The 19288-nt window shown below is 44.3% G+C and overlaps 2 protein-coding genes across 2 annotated transcripts in view; one reads left to right on the top strand and one right to left on the bottom strand.

Moving 5' to 3' along the window:
- T265_10759 (hypothetical protein) overlaps positions 1-5734 on the bottom strand; it is a gene marked incomplete at both ends in the record, with an annotated part of 6613 nt that extends 879 nt beyond the window's left edge. Inside the window, 2 exons of the mRNA XM_009177225.1 lie at positions 5277-5500; positions 5606-5734. Of these exons, the coding sequence (XP_009175489.1) occupies positions 5277-5500; positions 5606-5734 (353 nt within the window). The remainder of the gene's footprint in view (positions 1-5276; positions 5501-5605) is intronic.
- T265_10758 (hypothetical protein) overlaps positions 1-19288 on the top strand; it is a gene marked incomplete at both ends in the record, with an annotated part of 37414 nt that overhangs the window by 5132 nt on the left and 12994 nt on the right. The window lies entirely within an intron of this gene.

The raw sequence follows: 19288 nt of genomic DNA, 5'->3' as shown, positions 1-19288 counted from the left end.
CACGAGGGCTGGGATACTGCCAGTTTGCCCAAGCCTAGACGGGAAGTCGAGAGACAGAGGTGGGGTTCAAACCACGGACCTTCAGGTTGGTAAATTCTCGCTCTAACCACTTGAGCCATCTCGCCCCCGCTAATTTATTCACAAACGAACCAATATTCTCAGAAGAGCATCACCAGTGACTCTGCGGTGTTTCGTTCAAGCTGGTGATACTCAACGACAAGTGTCGTCTTGTGATAAGACCATCTGAAGGCGAGGTGACCTTCCTTTTGACACTTTGCCTCTCTAGAAAAGGCTACTTCCTACAAGGAATAATTTCGTCCGGTCTTTCACACAGGCCTCTCCAGATGGGAACAAATGGACAGTAAGATCCTTTAAACAGTTGGTACTCATGCTCTTACTGTGATCCTCGTTTACCAGTTTGACTTTGAGGATAATTCCTCTTGAGTTAGCACTTCAGGGGATGACTCATGCCAGGCTCTTCTGGGAGATACCTGACTTCAAGAAGTATGCTTCAACAACTAAGCCAAAAGTGATCAGTTTTGAGTGTAAACTGTCAATGTTATGCTGGACGCAGGTCTCCGTAGCCGCCAACGTTTTCTTGACTAGTACCATCTGATTCTCTAAAAGACTTCCACGAATTTAAGATTAGATCTACTAGATATCTGCATCTTGCACGTGTGTGTGTGTGTGAATTTAGGGTAACGTATCTTGCTGCGTCGTGTTATTCTTACTGACTGGTATCCACAAACTGTACCCATATTGCACATCGCTTCATCGATCCGAAGAAAATAACAGGTTGTGTGTGTGACCACACTATTTCATTCTCTACCATGATTGCTGTTTACTAAGACGGTCAGACGTGCGCTAACCAGTCCGTCACTGATTACATTTGACGTTCACATTTACCATGTGACTGAATGGGGTCAAATGCGAACCAGCTGTGTCGACAGAGGCGCATCAGCTGAGACACAGAGCATGCGGATGAATGTCGGTGCCAAGGGATGTGATCGTGGAACGGGTACCTTTCCACCATCCAAAGTCACCGCACTGTAGTGACCACCTTTCGGATCTAATCGTACGACCTTATAAGCGCATCAGTGGCCATACAAATATCAATATATGATTAATGTTCTCCTCCCCCCAGCATGACTGTCACTAAAAAAAGACCAAGGAGGTTTTCTCCTGCCATGACTTATCAAGTGCGCTAAGTGGGATAAGCCAGGCTGGACATTTTGGAGCCGTTGACCTTCGCCGACAGCTGTTGACCAAATCAACTTGTACCGGGCAGATTGGATTTTGTCCAAAAATGAATCTCTGATTGGATTTATCATTTAGCCATGAATGTCCTGTTGCGCGACACATTTCTGAATATCGATCAAGCTTCGTAGCGTAGATGGTAAACTTTGCACTGACTGGAAATGTCGCAGTTTAGATTTAAACCAGCTCAGTTTGGTTGCGGAACGCATCATATCAAATCAAGAACAACCGGGGGAGTCCTGGTGGAGAGGAGGTCGTTAGAAAGTTTAACTACTACTACAAAATGAATGTCTGTGTTCTTCTTCGATGACATTTTGTCGCACCATTTTTTATCCGTCCAGGGAATTGTTCAGAGGCACTAGCACACAATGGCGGCAGCAAAATGATGCGTCACAGCCGGTCTGTGCAGTTAACTCTACACCTGGCCGCCTTGACCTAGCTGTTGGAAGGCGCATCAAAAATATGCACCTGTAGTTTGTTGCTCTTGGATGATTCAGCCACCATACTTGCAACTCATGGACAGTTGAAGATTATTCGTAGTTTCACCACTCTAGGCAGTTGTTCCTGACCTTCAGAAGCCATAGCTATTTGATTTTCATTAATAATTTGCATCAACCACAAGAACAAAAAATCAGGGTGATGATACGTCACACGGAAGTACAGACATGCGATTTTGTTCCGTGCCTACAGAACAAGATTAGGCCTGCTCCCTACAGCAATGAGTTTGTGCGTGTTGTGTGTGTTGTGCTGATCAGCTGGTCGTACACACTCCTCAGCTAGGCAAGCTCCCAATCGTGTATAGCAGTACCTCACTCATATTGGTTATTATCTGTCGAGTGCCTGAAATTCCGATTGGGAGCAGGACTTCAGTTGCTGCGCGTTGCATCTATTTGTATTTGGTCATATTTTTAAGAATAAATTATACGGTCAGTGGAACTGTTCTGTATGAACACAGCAAACTCGTCTTTAATTGCTAAAATGGCACCGTTAACCTCTCCACTTAGTTAAATCACGTTCTGATTGTGTTCTCCCAAGTCCACAAGAGACAATGGTTATCTCGCTTGTGTCGCTACGCAGCGAAAACTCTCTCTAGAGCACCTGTCTTTTGGGGATTCGTACGTATTTTGCCTCCTGACTCACATGTCACCACGATTAGCAAGTCTTGTTCTCAGTTTGATGGTTAACTTTACGATCGAAGTTCGTCCAACTAGAGCTTATTTGGTCTCAGGTTTTTTGTCGTCAACATTGAGAGTAAAGCCTCAGCGCCAAATTAACCAATTCTCATTTCTTTTGGTTCAACTGAAAGCCTGGAGAAATTCAAACAACACCAAAAATTATTACCCACTCTGAAACTCTGCACGTTTTGTTCGGATGCATTCGCTAAAGGATTGTGCTGACTCAAGCTGGTACTTTCCTACCTCCCTGAAAGTTTTTTTTTAAGAAAAACGCCTGGGATACCTAAATCTCTGTGAACTTCAGGTGGGTGTGTAGGCCTACACTCACTGTAGGAGCTCCCGCCTTTCCAGGCTTTCGGCACTTCAGCTGGGACTCATATCAATACAGTCTCTGAATCCTATGTAAGTTACCTGTGATTGGCTTGCCATTCTGAGGAATCGAAACCCTAAAAACCTGGAAGTCGTACTAGGCAAGTCAGACAACAATATGCCCGTTGATTGGTATGCAGACTGTGTGAAAGATTGGACATCATAATTGATTAATGCTGTCTGCCCGCATGTATGTCGTGTGCCAGACTTTCTCATTCTCCAGTCGTACCAGCCGATAGAACCAGTAAATTTTGATTTGCTGCAGCAGCAAAACCGCGTGACATGGAATGGCTGGTCGACAGTATCCGCCTCATCCACCGTCCCTCCTCATTGGCTGGCGGGCGGAAGATTGACAGATTGTGACTCATTCTAGTAGGACAAAATCAGCTGATTTCATTGGACCAGGCCAGAAAGCGTGCGACAAACTCGACCAGCTTGTTAACAAGGCCGACAGAATGAAGTGAGGTACTGAAGCGAAAGATGCATATTTTCCTGACGGCTGCGCGGAAGTGGTGAACAGATGGAGCATCAGGAATATAGACCGAACGAGAGAGTGAAAAAATATCCCTTCGAGATATCCTTGTCATTAGTGATCAGAACCTCTCGCACTATTCACGTTCTGATTGTGTTCTCCCAAGTCCACAAGAGACAATGGTTATCTCGCTTGTGTCGCTACGCAGCGAAAACTCTCTCTAGAGCACCTGTCTTTTGGGGATTCGTACGTATTTTGCCTCCTGACTCACATGTCACCACGATTAGCAAGTCTTGTTCTCAGTTTGATGGTTAACTTTACGATCGAAGTTCGTCCAACTAGAGCTTATTTGGTCTCAGGTTTTTTGTCGTCAACATTGAGAGTAAAGCCTCAGCGCCAAATTAACCAATTCTCATTTCTTTTGGTTCAACTGAAAGCCTGGAGAAATTCAAACAACACCAAAAATTATTACCCACTCTGAAACTCTGCACGTTTTGTTCGGATGCATTCGCCCAAAGGATTGTGCTGACTCAAGCTGGTACTTTCCTACCTCCCTGAAACTTTTTTTTTAAGAAAAACGCCTGGGATACCTAAATCTCTGTGAACTTCAGGTGGGTGTGTAGGCCTACACTCACTGTAGGAGCTCCCGCCTTTCCAGGCTTTCGGCACTTCAGCTGGGACTCATATCAATACAGTCTCTGAATCCTATGTAAGTTACCTGTGATTGGCTTGCCATTCTGAGGAATCGAAACCCTAAAAACCTGGAAGTCGTACTAGGCAAGTCAGACAACAATATGCCCGTTGATTGGTATGCAGACTGTGTGAAAGATTGGACATCATAATTGATTAATGCTGTCTGCCCGCATGTATGTCGTGTGCCAGACTTTCTCATTCTCCAGTCGTACCAGCCGATAGAACCAGTAAATTTTGATTTGCTGCAGCAGTAAAACCGCGTGACATGGAATGGCTGGTCGACAGTATCCGCCTCATCCACCGTCCCTCCTCATTGGCTGGCGGGCGGAAGATTGACAGATTGTGACTCATTCTAGTAGGACAAAATCAGCTGATTTCATTGGACCAGGCCAGAAAGCGTGCGACAAACTCGACCAGCTTGTTAACAAGGCCGACAGAATGAAGTGAGGTACTGAAGCGAAAGATGCATATTTTCCTGACGGCTGCGCGGAAGTGGTGAACAGATGGAGCATCAGGAATATAGACCGAACGAGAGAGTGAAAAAATATCCCTTCGAGATATCCTTGTCATTAGTGATCAGAACCTCTCGCACTATCTAGCATTATTTGTTGGACTTAATCCTATGGTCTACCGACATTGAACCCAACTCAAACACTAACACACGCTAAAAAAGTCAGTTTCTATAAATTAAAGTGGAAATAGCACAGTGTTTTGATGAAAGCCTCCATTTCAAACTACTCAACTCCCGAACAGTTGAACAACACATGATTCCGCTGCCGGAACACAACAGTGACTTCATAACACTCGAAGACGGTTGTCATTAAGTCCCTTCCAGTGATACTATTTCTAGTAGGTAACCAGAAGCAGTTGGTCTGAGAGGAACTCATCTGCTGGTTGTAAGTGAGATCGGTCATTAGTTGTGAATCGCTGATTCCAGAAGCTTGCAGTCGCCCATCATACATGCAACCCTAGGTTAGTTTGATTTTTCCACACTAAATGACTGTTATCACGAAGTCTGCTTCTGTCTGAGACATTTCGTTGTACATTTCATCAATAAAGGCTAATAAGTAGCAACCGCAAGTAAGCGACATTCTGGTGGTTGATCAGATGGCAGTTGATTTGTTCACTGAGCTTGGCAATTGGTTTGCAAGCGTTTCGTCCCCAGTCGAGGAGACATCGTCAGTGCGCAGTTGAATGGGTACTTCCTCCGTGCCTGGCTGCGTTTATGTAGTTTTTTGAAGAGAATCTAATATCCTGTCATGTGATTGGCTAGTTGGTATGTCTTCTGTTGCATTATTGTAGGATCGAACGTGATTTTTTGCTGCGTTGTGGTCTGTGTGCCTTTTATTCTATTGGTTCTTTGGATGGCTGCTTTGGGGTGCTTCGGGTCTGTTTGCAGTTGGTCCGTTCCCGCTCTGTGTTTCGTTGTGGTTTTCCTTCCTTGAATCTGGCTGGTTGTGACGGCAGCTTCTATTTTTGATAGTTTCCTTGCTGCAGCCTGATTGTTTCTTTTTACTTTGTCCGACTCTGTGTTCTGTAGTTCCGTAATCCTTTGTTGTCAGTGGCCGATAGACTGGATCAAATTCGATGTGTTTGTTGATGGCTTTTTAAGTTAACTGCCATGATTCTATGAATTCACGGTCTTTCTTTGTTCTCGCTTGAGCCAATATGTGAATGGTGCTCCAGTTGAACTTGTGTCCATCCTGATATTCGTGTACGGAGACGAACGAAAATAGGCCGTGCCTTTTGGCTGCGAGTTTGTGTTCATGTATCCTGGTAGAGAGCTTCCTTCCTGTTTGTCCCACGTAGTGTTTGTCATAGTCTCCGCGCTGGATCTTGTACACGACGTTGGTCCTCAACATTGTGTTCAATCATCCCTTTGGGCTTTATAGTGTTCTCCGTAGGGTGTTTGCAGGTTTGTGGGACACTGTTGTGTTGTACTGTCGTAGCAAGCGTGCTGTCTTTTCCGAAGTATTCCTGATGTATGGGAGTCTGACCCGTTTGCCTCCTCCTTATGCAGTGGGGTTGGTCAAATTGGGTTTTCTCAGAGTCCACCAGATGAAATTTCTGGGCTATCCATTTCTCTGAAAAGCTCTTCCCTGGCTTTTGACTCCGTGGTGTTGCAGTGCGTCTCAATACGCCTGAAGAGGATTCGGATACAGCTTTGCTTGTGACAGTTGGGGTGATTGCTGTGGTAGCTGAGAGTGTGGTCTGTGTGCGTTGCCTTCCTGTAGACTTCCGTCTGCAGTTGTCCGTTTGGTAACCTCGTGATGAGGACGTCCAGGAATGCCAGTTTCCCATCGATTTCTTCTTCCATTGTGAATTGGATATATGGTGAAAAAGCTGTTTATTAGTTGACTTGTTCGTTCAAGTTCATTCCTTTTGATGATGACAAAAGTGTCGTCTACGTAACGGATCCATATCTTGGGGTTTATGTCCGGAAGTACAATTCGCTCCAGTTCTTGCATCACAACTTCTTCAAGCGAAAATGAAGTATACATTAACTAAGAGAACACTGGTGTTCGGTAATGTCGTCTTGACAGTTGAGGACCTCACTGACAAAACAAAAGAGAGTGAGCAAGGTCTCTCATTTTAGACGGGGAGATTAGAGTATTCCACGTTGTCTAACCCATTATAACCGACTCAGGACGCTTCCCTTGTGTACTACCGAGTGAGTTGATTATCTTCCGACTTGATACTACAATCATGTCTTCTGATTTACCTGTTTTAGAAATGTTGCGTTTCACGAACCACCCTGCCAGAACTGGCTTAAGTGTTACCTATTTTCGTGAGCTTGATCCAGTGTGATAAAGCTCAAAGTAAGGATAAACGTAAAAAGCGATCCACAAGGTCCCAGAGAAGAGAGCCTTCTTCCTGAAGTTTTGGATGTAATTTCGAAAAACATGCATGGTTTCGCGTTCCACCCCTCTAAATGTGACTGTTAACACCGCCTTGTAAATGCGTAATATGTGAATTCGTTAGGCAAATGACTGATTTCTAGCGGTAGTTCAAGGATAACGGGTCATAATTCTCTTGATCCAGCTGGGACCAGGCTTCTTGTGAACATCGGAACTGTATGCTTGTAGACGCTAACGTGACAAGGAAGGGTTGCTTCACACTGTTCGACACTGACCACTTCTCTCAAGTGAGATGGCCCAAGTGGTTAGAACGAGAATTTACTGACCGGAATGTCTGAGGTTCGAACCCGACCTCTGCCACTCGACTTCCCCTGTCTAGGCTTGGGCAACCTAGCAGTATCCCAGCCCTGTGCAACCTTCAGGTTGCAGGATAGTTAGGCACCGAAAGGGTGCTACAACTGAACGACGTTCCACGCTGTTCGACATTGACCAGTTCTCTCAAGAAGATAGAATACAACATTTTATCTCAACACCAAACCCTTCTGGATAGACAGCTTCTCACATTTGATCTTCAGATGTGCCCACATAGCCTCACTCTATGACAGACAGTTTCCATATTTGACGAGTAATGTCTTGAAGAGCGCATCATGTGATCAATACAGTTACGATTGTCGACGGTTCGCTGACCTTGGGAGTTCGTTAGCTAGCGTTTCAGCGTGATACCACCAGCTGATTGTTTTGAGACGAAACGGAACGAGCGGTTTGTCCCAGTCGCCACGTCACGTTTCAAAATTAACTACTGACAATGTTATCTCATCGCACCCTGCGTAGCTCAGCGAATAAACCAACAAAAGTGTTCAAACTTATTCACCAAGACTCCGCCTCATAACTGCTTTTTTCGCAGGGTCACTTAAAACTTTATAGTTTGCATGGACGCCCTTATGAACGGGCACATGGTTAGTCAATGTCATCGCACGAACACTTTAGAGCGATAAAAACCGAAAATTACACAATTGCGTGTCCACGTATAGAACAGTGAAATGCCTGTGATATCAGTAATTTTACTGGGTGAGGCGATGTCTCGAATGTTGTACCAACTGAAACATGAAGCGGCCTGTGTGCAGCACATTCAGTTGTAGAATATCATAAACGAGGGATTCAGTCGAGTCTCCCGTGAAAACCAAATTGAGTTGCAAATGAGTGTATTCCTCGAAGTGGTCAGTCTTTGACACCTTCCCTGCTTACTGCTTTCCTCTGATGGGATGAAGCTTTCCTTTTCTAAAAACATCCTGAATGCACAAGAACTCTTCATAAAGGAAGCTACTTACAAGGTTGCTGAAAACGACAAGACCTTGTGAGCTAACTGACCAATCACATGTGGAATTGGTTATGTGTGGACAGTTTGTATAACATCCGGACAAGAATAACGTGCGATATAAAATAAAATAGAAGAGTAGGAATATCACAAACGAGTGGTTCAGCTGGATTTTAGGTGGGTCCCCCTGTCGAAAATTAATTGGTACGTGGATGAGTTTATAAGCAGAATAGAGCAAGTCCATCGTCCAGCGTTTCGCCCTAGATCAGTCGACGTGCGACTGTAACTACGAGTGGACAGACTCGGTGGTGTTTGATGACGGACACATTCCGTGGGTGGTTGCAGCCACTAACAAATTCCTTCATACCAAAGTCCAGTCCGCAAAAGGTGGTAACAAGCCTTTCACTACGGGTACATTTTGGCACATGTTCTTTTCTAAAAACTGAAACGTCAAACGGTTTTGGTTTACGATACACCACGTTGTCTCTCACAGTGAAAGGAAGGTGGAATTGGGGCATTAGCTTGAAGCATCGGATGTTGACGATTCCAAAAAGGACCATGGTAATGGCACTGTACCTGCAAAGGTCACTGAAATAAGCCATGCCGATTTCTATTCTGATGCAGTAAGACCGTCTTCTGACTCAGTTCCTAATGACTAGTTCTGAAACCTCCGTTTGAACTTCTAAAATCGGTGTACTTTCCTCGTCGCTAATGCCACTGTTATTGGTGTACATTTCCTTTAACGGACCGGCTTAACTTTTGGCCAGTTTATCAAGAAGCAAGGGAATCCTTCGAGGCGGAACGTCTCAGTTTTACGTGCAGATATGAAATATTCCCGCCTCAAAAACCTTTTGAAGAAAAATTTGACCTGCATGTTTCTCAGTTGGTTCTCCTAATTCAAATGGTCATATTAAAAATCTCGGGATTGAGAACTTTGTCGAAATGTTGATAACTCAGCTGACTTTATTGTGTTTTTTTTTCAGAGGGCTGTCAATCTGTTCGCCGAGCTTGGCAGTTAACGTGAAAACGTTTCGTCGCCAAACGAGCGGGCATCATTGGAGAGCGGTTGAGTGACTTCAGCTCGATTGGTGAAGAAACGTTAATTGCCAAGCTCGGTGAACAGATCGACAGCCATCTGATCAACAACCAATAACGTCAGAATCTTGCTAGTTCGAAAACGGGAGCAAATGAGTTTTGTCAGAATGCATGTAGTCGACATCCAAACAACACCTCTGTCAAGGCGTTCCCATTTCTTAAGTCCCCCTTGTGATGGAATACTGGAAGACAGTGAACGTTGTAAAGCCTCGATGTTGATTGCTCTATTTAGGTTAATTTAGAAAACCTGTATTGATTGGGATTTCACCTGTCACTTGAAATCAGTCCATGTTAAAAGTCTAGAAGCGCTGTGTGCAACTGTCTTAACTGGTCTCATCAGCTGCGCGTACATCGCGAACCTCTGTAGTGATTCGAAATCTTGATCGTCCGGTCGGTAGTTGAACCCTACACCGTCGGATTACACCTGATTGATCGGCGGTATATATGACTCACATCAAGATGGGGACTAGGGATCTGTTCCGGACAAGCCCCGCCAAAAAAATAACCCCCATCACCCAAAAAAGATTAGAATAAGGGGAATATCAAGCTTGTACTTTTAGTTTTTATTGAAGTGGGTGAAATTGTGAAATGTCACTATTAATTTGCATGAAAAGGTCCGTTTTTCGGTACCTTTGCCTCCAAACGAACACACACAAATAGGTGTCCACTAAAGATTGGTGTTTATTCTGCATCTTGTAGATGTGCCAAAGATATTCGATGGTTTGTGTGTGGGCTGCAGTCGTTGGATCCACAAATTTTTCGACATGATTAACCGTTTCATGAGTATAATTCATGTCAGTCATCATTTCGATTCCTTGGTATGATGCCCTTTCTTGCCGACACTGTCGGGCATTAACCTCCACCTGTCATTTGGTGGCCACTGCTGATTAAGTGTTGCCGATGGATCACTCCGTGGCTTTGCAAAAAACGTATTTCCGTCTCCTTGTCGCGAACGAGAGTTGAAAGCTTCAGAAAGTTCATTTAAGTTTTTACGTCCGACGGAATTTTTGCACAAAAATGGGCCTAGATGCGGATAAGGAACTGTTTTCATCAAAAATAGGTCAAGGTTGTGTACGTACATTAAATTGAAGCTGGCAAAAACTGGCGGGGCTTAACTTTTCGCGCATTCACTTTTTGCATTAGTGGTGGGGCTTATCTGGAAAAGATCCGGGGGCTAGTGTCAATTAGTACCTAACCTTTCTGGGTTTGCAAATACTGAAAAGAAAACAAAAATCTTGGTTGTCACTACCAGTTTAGGTATAGCATCAACCATTCTATGGGCATTCTCTTCGCAGACAAGCACTCAGTATGCCTGAGCATCTTAGGTGCATCTGAAAACACAACTGTAGATATGTCTTCAGATTTGAAGCTGACAGTGACTCATTCAAAAACCAAATAGGACTCAACCTGTCGCCGATGTATGCTTATGTATTCTCGTCAGCTTTGTTTCAGGTCTAGTCCACTCTGAGACCAACCCAAAAACATGTCACCACTGTCTGGTAAGGGGCACATGCTGAGATCAATATTCACAAAGTCACGTGACCCTCTCAGTGGTTTTGATTTGCTTTCAAAAAAAGCACATGCATGTTGTGATTCTGTGGCTATCCAACAGAAATTGCATCTGATTCATTCAGTTTCAAGTCGACACATACACAGCCCAGGATGCCACGATGGTGCGTAAACTGAAACTAGTCAGTCAGGGAGAAATCAGGACAAGAGTTCCGGATGTAAATGAGGCTCATATAGGTTAGCGTTCCTCAACATTTTCAGCTTATCACCCGCTCAGTTCCACATATGCAACGCCATCCCCTCTTAAGTGACACTCTACAAAGACCGTTCGAGAAAAAGCAGTACTTCTGAAAATTAAAGAACAATCTTCAGATGCGGCCTAGCTAGCAATTTTCTAAGAGGCCAGTCCAAATAAGAGCCTAACACTACCGTTCTTTTGGGTGGTTCCTCTTCGTGACACAAAATAAAAGTTGGTATCATGATCCCCTTAAAATGAAGGGAAACAGCTCATAAGTGTTCGGATGAAGTTCATTTGGTAGTCTGAGATAGCCAGCGAAATACACTTGTTTACACAGAAATTTTTGGTTTTGCGTGAGACTCGCCTGGAACCCAGCTGAAACTGTCGCTTGTGATGCTTCCAGGCTGAAGGAAACTCGGGGAATGCAAGTACCTCATGAGCTCCAAAAAGGGCGAAACCGGTCTTGGGCTGTCGAAGAATTTTCAGCAACCTTATGAGTAGTGCACTACGAATATATTAGATGGAGTTCTTTGTGTTCTTCGGGAAACAACACTTACTACAGCGACGTTTTTCCACATGTGGTCGTGTGTGGGTCTTCGGCGTCGAAGAATTTTCAGCAACCTTATGAGTAGTGCACTACGAATATATTAGATGGAGTTCTTTGTGTTCTTCGGGAAACAACACTTACTACAGCGACGTTTTTCCACATGTGGTCGTGTGTGAAGAAGTGCCGCAGACATCAAGTCTGCACAGGTCAGAAATGCTTCGGCTGAGGTTGCAAAGTTCAAGTGCTCTAAATTTAAAGTAATGGCTCCTTCAAGTACTCTAAAATTAAAATAATGGCTCCTCGTTGATTAAGAAGATCTAACTGGATTACGTAACCTCAGTCTCTCGATTTCTATCACTCCTTGACCGGATGCATCCACGTTCTGATCTCATTTTGAGGGAATCTAACTCTTAGAAGTTCCCAATTATTTCACGTTCCCACACCAGATTGGCAGATTTTAACTCAAAATTGGTAGAGACATGGATAAGCACTCAGGCGACAATTAAATCTGACTGACACTCCGATGTTTTGTAGTTAATTCCGCCCTCATATCCAAAGTTTTAAGCTTGGTTTCGACTGACGTTGTGGTGCCACTCTCTGAAACAGTTGGCCGGCGTAAAGCTACCAGACTGTTCATCCACGTCAGTTCGTCCCATACACGTCAGTTTGCAAGCGTCAATTCAGACGATCAGACATGTACAGAATTTTCATTTCCTTCAACATACGACATGCGTGATTGATGAGTCGCTACAAAACCTGATGGAGTGTAGCCAGAAAATGAATGGTCTTTTACCTGTGTTAGACATTCCTAAAGTTTGGAGGAAGCAAAGTGACACCGAACAACAATTCTTCCAGAAGGTCGCCTACGGGTAAAATTTCCTGAAACCTGTGCTGCGCCTAATGTCTCCATCGAAACTGCAATCCGCTTTTGAGAAATACACTCATTTGCAAATCACTTTGGTTTTCACGAGTGACTCAATTGTATTCCTCGTTTGTGATATAGTTGAGTCTCTCGTGGAAACCAACTTGATTTGCGAATGAGTGTATTCTCGAAAACAGTCCAATTTGGGTTCAAGTAGAACATAAGTTTGACGGAAACTCGGGGACTGCCCCTACTTGATGAGCCCGAAGCAGAAGGGTGAAGCCGGTCGTGGGCTGTCAAAGAGTTTTCAGCAACCTTGTGAATAGTTCCATGTATGCAATCCGCTTTCTTTGGGCCACTGGAGCTGATGACAATAAAAATGCATTCTAGTCAATAAATGCAACTTTGTCAACTCATCGATTGGATTTTCTAAATGCATTTTGTTCAGTTGATCCCTACAGATATTTCGTTTACAGTACCGAGGAACGCATGACTCATGAGCAAACACATACAAGGGAAGTTTCATGCAGGTCATGATCACAAGCTGTAAGAAACGGTTTCAACCTGACTTCAACCTGAGTTGGTGGTGCTCAGTGAACTTGGTTACTGACAGTAACAAGCGGGGGTGGTAGACTGTTACTTTTAGTTTGTCAAATGCGTGTCTGGTAAGTGAGCGTTTGGACGCTTTATCAACCTAGAATAGAGCATTCTATGGTCCGTTCACCCTGAGATGCCGTTCATCTCCATACGAAGCTGTGTAAGCAGTTTTATCCACGTACATGGCATCACGCGCTTCATACCGCTTTCAGGAACGACAAAACAAAGTCATTTTCGCATCGTAATGACATTTCCTCTAAATTGCCTAAATTTTACTTATTCCGCATCATCACCCTCCCATCCTTGTCCACTAAAGTCGCAAATGGCTTGGTGTGATTCATCCGTTGTTCGTTCATCCCCTAGGGCACACACAGCGACCGGTTTTATCGATTTTTCCCAAGGATGTGAATCGGATTTGGACTGTTTGAATAGATCTCACCGAAGCCATGTGATTCTTTGGGTTATGGGAACAGGTTGGGCCTAGAAATGGGAAGTATTCTGTGAACGCCTCCACACCCAATCAAGCACTGGTTACTATGCGACTTGTTGTACCAGTCTCCTTAAGCGGAACGACATAAAAGTCCAACAATTTGTTTACATGACGAAACAGGTGCGAAGCTGGGCGTAAACTCCGACACCAGGTCATAATCTGATAGATGAAGCCGTAAATCTGAAACAGAACAGTGACGTTATGCCCGTCTTTCTGACTGCTATAGTTAGACACGCACAGAGAGATGCGTCATCCTGCAATGATTGTCCCATCTCAGCTGTTCGCTGAAACGGCTCATTACGAATAAAGATGACATTATCGGCATCTCGTAATGCAGCATTACGCTTGTATGAAGAAGTCATTCTATGCTGGAAACCTGAAAAGCACTGCACATTTTTCCCGCTTGCTGGGAATTATCAGTAGTGCGAATTATCGAGTCTTCGGAAGGCTTCGAATCCGTGACCATTAGGCCAAGATTGGTCGATCGGTGATGAGATTAGCTTGCACTCAAACAGTACATGGTCCAAGCATTCTTCAGTCCTTCCGGTCAGGTTACCCTGTCGGTCGTTGACTGGTTCCTCGAATCACAACTTCACACATGGAAGTCCCACGTGACTTGTGGGATTTCCTCCGGATTGGCCCTTAGCCTATGCCTGGTGGTCTGGGTAGGCATTTCCAAACAGCTGACTCCTGACCTTGTGTTTTGATTGGTTCGATTCGTCGCTGCATTAGCCCCCCGTCAATATCTAGTTGAAGGCGTGTTTTCGATGTTCCAAATCTACAACCCGTTGATAAGCAAGCACGGGTGAGTGAATGCTAATATTTCACTGACCCCTACGACAAACAACTGATGTGACTGGAATTTTCGGCCTGTACTTTACCACTGACAGCTGATTTAGTTGATAAAACTAACCTTTTTAAATGAAGGCTGGAATTTAAGAAGCTCACTGAATGGCTGAAAACCTGATATGGACCTGAAGTTGTCGGGATATCATAAAAGAACTTGTAAGGTTTAGCGAAGTACACTCATTTGCAAACAAGTTTGGTTTTGCGAGAGACTCGCCTGGAACCCACCTGAATCTCCCGTTTGTGATGTCGGGTTTAGATTTTTCCCCGCGACGGAAACATATTAATTGTGGTTGGTTGCTGGTTTTGTAGTGCTCATATTCGCATCACTCTCGTGTGAACAGTCATCCTTCTGTCCTGGCGCAGCTGTTCTGGTTAGTCCACATCAGAGTAGGAAAGCAATAGACTCGAGTTTCGCTCCTATTAGAGTTCATCGGCAGTACGTTTCCCTCTCCGTGTCGGCGTACGAACTCCGGATGTCTAACATGCGATGCGCACGCTAGACAGACCTGAATTTTCACGTCTGAACAGGCCAACGTGTTCACGCATTAGTGTTATGATTGGTATGTCCAACTCCTCGAACCAATGAGAAGTAATAAACTTTTATTTCGTTCTTTCGGTCTACCAAACTATGGGCAGTGCGTCGGTAGAGTTGGACAGGGATCAAGCTGGGCCTAGATCCTAAGAACCGACATTGAAGAACTGATCTCGACTTTTGTAAGCGGGCATACTCATTACATATTCATATTTTATGTCGAGTAAACAAATCGATCGACGCTGCAACTACCTTGTCTAAATGTGTGTTAGTCGAAACGAAATTTGTGGCCATTTTTTTGGTGTCCTAGGTCATTTTGGGCTAGGTTAACACTCTCCAAGTTTCTGACCGAACTCCGTGTTTGTCTGCACTGTGTTTTGCTGGTAAACTGCTTTCATGGACGATGATATGAAAAATAGCTTTACAGAAACGTCAATTTTTGTGTGAAATACGCAAAGATTTTGGGGTATGCCTCGTTTGTTTTATTCTAGATCCTATTGGGAATCACGCCATACAAATTCCTTGAAATTACGTGCTAGTGTAGGCCAGTTTATTGGTGTAATTGTCTGTTCTGCCTGAAGCAGGGCGAGAAAAATTGATAAAAATGATCTTCGCTAAGTTGTTCACGGTTGTCAGGGTAACATGGATCTGTGGGCAAACTGAAGAAAATTCAACCCAAATAAAAAGGCCTTTTAAATGTCTTTTGTGATAGTCTGCATATGCATTCTTTGGTTCAGAAGGACTGAAAGCACTGAGATTTTTTCGGCTTGCAGCAACTTCGACGCGGTTATCATATCCCCACCGAGAATGTCTCGATTCAAACGTTCTGTTTAAAATCCTAGTTTGGTACGATAAATGTGAAAACTACCTCGTCAGATACTCTCATGTGCATGCTAGTTTAGTTTTGTTCCTATTCACACCACTCTCGTTTGAACGGTCGTCCTCCTGTTCTCTTGCGTAATCACCAAAGGGGAGCATTGGACTCGAGCTTCGCTCTTATTAGAGCTCATCAGCAGTGCATATCCAATGGCCGTGCCGGGATTTGAACCCCGGATATCTGACATGCGAGGCGAGCGTGTTACCACCCCTCCATCAACGTATCTGAATTTTCATTTCTGAACAGGTAGGGCTTCCCAGTCAGGAGACTCAACTGAGTCAAGTTGTACCTCTCGTTTGTGGCAGTCTTCTTCAGCGGAATTTGTTTCGTGTCTCAGTTGCTAAGATATTCAAAATATCACATTATGTTGTATAGGTTGATGAAAACTCTTTGAGGGCCTGTGACCGATTTCGTCCTTCTTGGGGCTTATCAGGCAGGCACAGTTTCCGAGTTTTCGTCAACCTTTTGTCCCGCTTGGAAGGAATGGAATTCGCCTAACAATCTCATTCGAATGCTAGCTTGTGTTTTTGTGTGCGAAATTCAACTGAACTCAGTTGCACGTCCCATTTATAGCAGCCAACCTTTTGCCCCGCTTGGAAGGAATGGAATTCGCCTTACAATCTCATTCGAATGCTAGCTTGTTTTTTTGTGTGCGAAATTCAACTGAACTCAGTTGCACGTCCCATTTATAGCAGTCATGGGTTGTTTTCAGCAACCTTGTGAGTAGTATGTAACGTCTCGGAATTTACGTGTTCCATGGTGAATTAAAAGTCTCATCAAAGCTTGCCTAAACACATGTTGTAGTTTGTTACTCAGATATCTCGAACAGATGATAGCGTCTGACAAATTCCCGTGTTTGTACTAGAATTATCCCACACGAAAACGCAGTTTGATAATAACATCAATCCTACTGAGACTAGTTCTGACTGACCTTTGACCAAATTTCTTTCTTTTCTATCACCTAATAAAATTTCCTATCTCTTTCAAACAAAATTACACTGTTTGCCACGTCCATATTGGATGTTTGACACGAACTTAGCTGAAAAACGCAGTTGAAGGACATTATCTACTTGTACACCATTTTTGTGTGCACTGAAATTTGGCGTCATTCACGTGATTTCTCCTCAGTAAGGTACCCCTCAGCTAGACGCACCATCCTGCCGTAGGTGCTTCAAGAGAGTGGAGATAATGGCCTGATCTGTGTTCTCGATGCTTCGTCTCCCACCAAAACGACGCCGGGTGAGGAACCCTTCTTGGAGGTCATGAATTCCCTCCTCGCGGAACTTTTACTCGGATCCTGGCTCAAGGGCACTCTGCGCACACAGCTCTTCACTTTGGTTCACATGGCTGCACTGCTAAGCCTCCTTACATCCAACTTAAGCAGAACTTGACTTTTAAAAGAACCCCTGACCTCTTTCTAGTTTACACCTCAAGAAGGACTTCTTAAGTGTCTGTCTTACTCGCTGTGATCCTCAGTTTACGCAGCTGCATGTCCCCATGGAAATCTTATTTCCCCGAAAATTCTCTCGCTAAAAAAGCACTGGGTATGACAATCCACATGCACCGTCCTTCGAACTGCTAGTGAAATGAATCCGAATAAACTCCGTTTTCTCCGGAGAGTCTCATGCGTTTTTCCTAATCACATACCCTACAATATATCACGAAATTTCCGCCCAAACTGATGTTTTCACACAATCTTTAGCTAATATTAGTCCTAGATTTCACACAACTTTAGCTAATATTAGTCCTAGAAACATGTATGGTCCACCGCTGGTAGCGATTTCCTTATACCCACTTTTTTCCGTTTCAACGCACTGTTGCCTTGAGTTAGTTGAACAAGGTGTCGATCCCGTTTCAGGGCGAAAACTGTGAATGGTTCTCCTTAACACCTAGTTGGGTAGACGTGCCTCGAGGTAACACTTGGTTGGCCCGTACCATCCTAATTTGACCAGTTCTCCTCTGTCCTTATCCGGTTATACTACTACTCTCCTGGTTCGTAGTGGACATATCTGCTGATCTTTTCGTTTGGAAGTCAAACGACACCCCAGTAACTGCTTACGTAAAAGGTATCGGATCCATATAACTTAAGCGAAACATGTTCACTTGTTTTAAAGTTTTTCCAACGTGCGCAGATAACGCAGGTCCCTTGTGATGTTACGGGCCGTCATTTGAAATCTTCGGACAGTCTAGTATCACGCCAAAAGACGCATTCAGTTTCTTCCTCTCTTCCTCCGGATTAGTCGGAATCTCAGAAATAACTAAAAACCGGCTGGTCACTGCGGTTGACGAAACACCTTCTCCTGTTTCGTAAACCACAGGTGCCTACTACATCTCGATATGTTGTCATTTTACAAATCTCCGGTGACAGATCGCCGTCTGTGTGACCGAGCATCGTGTAACCAGTGCGTACACATGCACACGAACGGAGATCTCCAAGCACCATTGTCGATCATGACAGCTGAAGGTGCCACACTGGTGATAACCGCCAATCACCAATTGCAGGCGACAAATAAACGACTAATACGGTCTCCAATTTGTGGTTGATGCTGTGTTGGGTAACGAATTTTTGGACAATCAGTTCTTCAAAATTCGAAGGAGGGGGGAATTGGAACCAAGCTGCCAAAATTACTTGTTTGTATCAGTATTCGAAGAAAAATTATGATTATGTCTGCGCACTCGGCATCCAAAGATTTGTTGCTGTTCGTCATAGCTTCCTTCTCTTCCGACTCGTTTATGAAAAGACCAACTTGAATTATAGTATTTATTTCAGGCACACGGGTCAAATAGCCTAAGACTTTCGGGCAGCGTTTGCTAATTTCAGATACCTATGGCGTCAGAATGGTTTATCCCTGAATCTGAAGGGATGTGTGTATCGAGCTACAGTACGGGTTGTTTTGTTGTATGGATGCAAGACTTAGCCTATTCGAGCCTATTCGAGAGAAGTCTTCAGGTGTTCGACAATCGTTGTTTCAGAACCAAAGCTCATGTGGGTTGGTGTCGGCGAATCCTTAACGAGACAGTTAGAAAGCGCATTTTCGGTTGTGTAACGGGTACTTCGATTGAAGAATGTGTCAAGTCCCAGAAGCTGCGTTGGTTGGGATGTGTTGCGTATACCAAACCATCGTTTGCCGAAGAGAGTGCTGTTTTCCATGCCCAATTCGGAGTGGCGTAAACAGCGAGGTGGCCAACCCTTGACTTGGCAGAGGAGTATGAAGGAGATCACGAAACGCTTGGGTGCTGTCGGCGCTACTCGCCTTCTAGGATGGTGGCCTCGCGATCCCCACTGCGCCAGATTGGAGACGCTACAAGATATGGCAGCCAACCGATGTCAGTGGCATTCTTGTCGTCAGTTTCTATCCAGATTGCCCAAGTGAATGTCTGGAGGTGTAGGCACTTCGGAATGATTGTGTTACGCTAGCGCTAAGTCCCTCCCCCGTCCACCTTTATTCTTTTCTTCACAATAAGGCTTCCAAATAAATCATGTTTGTACAGCAGTGAAGCATAGGTGTTGAACACTGATGTCATGCTGTCGATGATGATGAGGACGATGCCT

This window comes from Opisthorchis viverrini (assembly GCF_000715545.1).
Source record: "Opisthorchis viverrini unplaced genomic scaffold opera_v5_406, whole genome shotgun sequence".
NCBI lineage: Eukaryota > Metazoa > Platyhelminthes > Trematoda > Opisthorchiida > Opisthorchiidae > Opisthorchis > Opisthorchis viverrini.
Note: the sequence above shows the minus strand (reverse complement) of the source record. Positions and strands in the feature narration are given on the sequence as shown.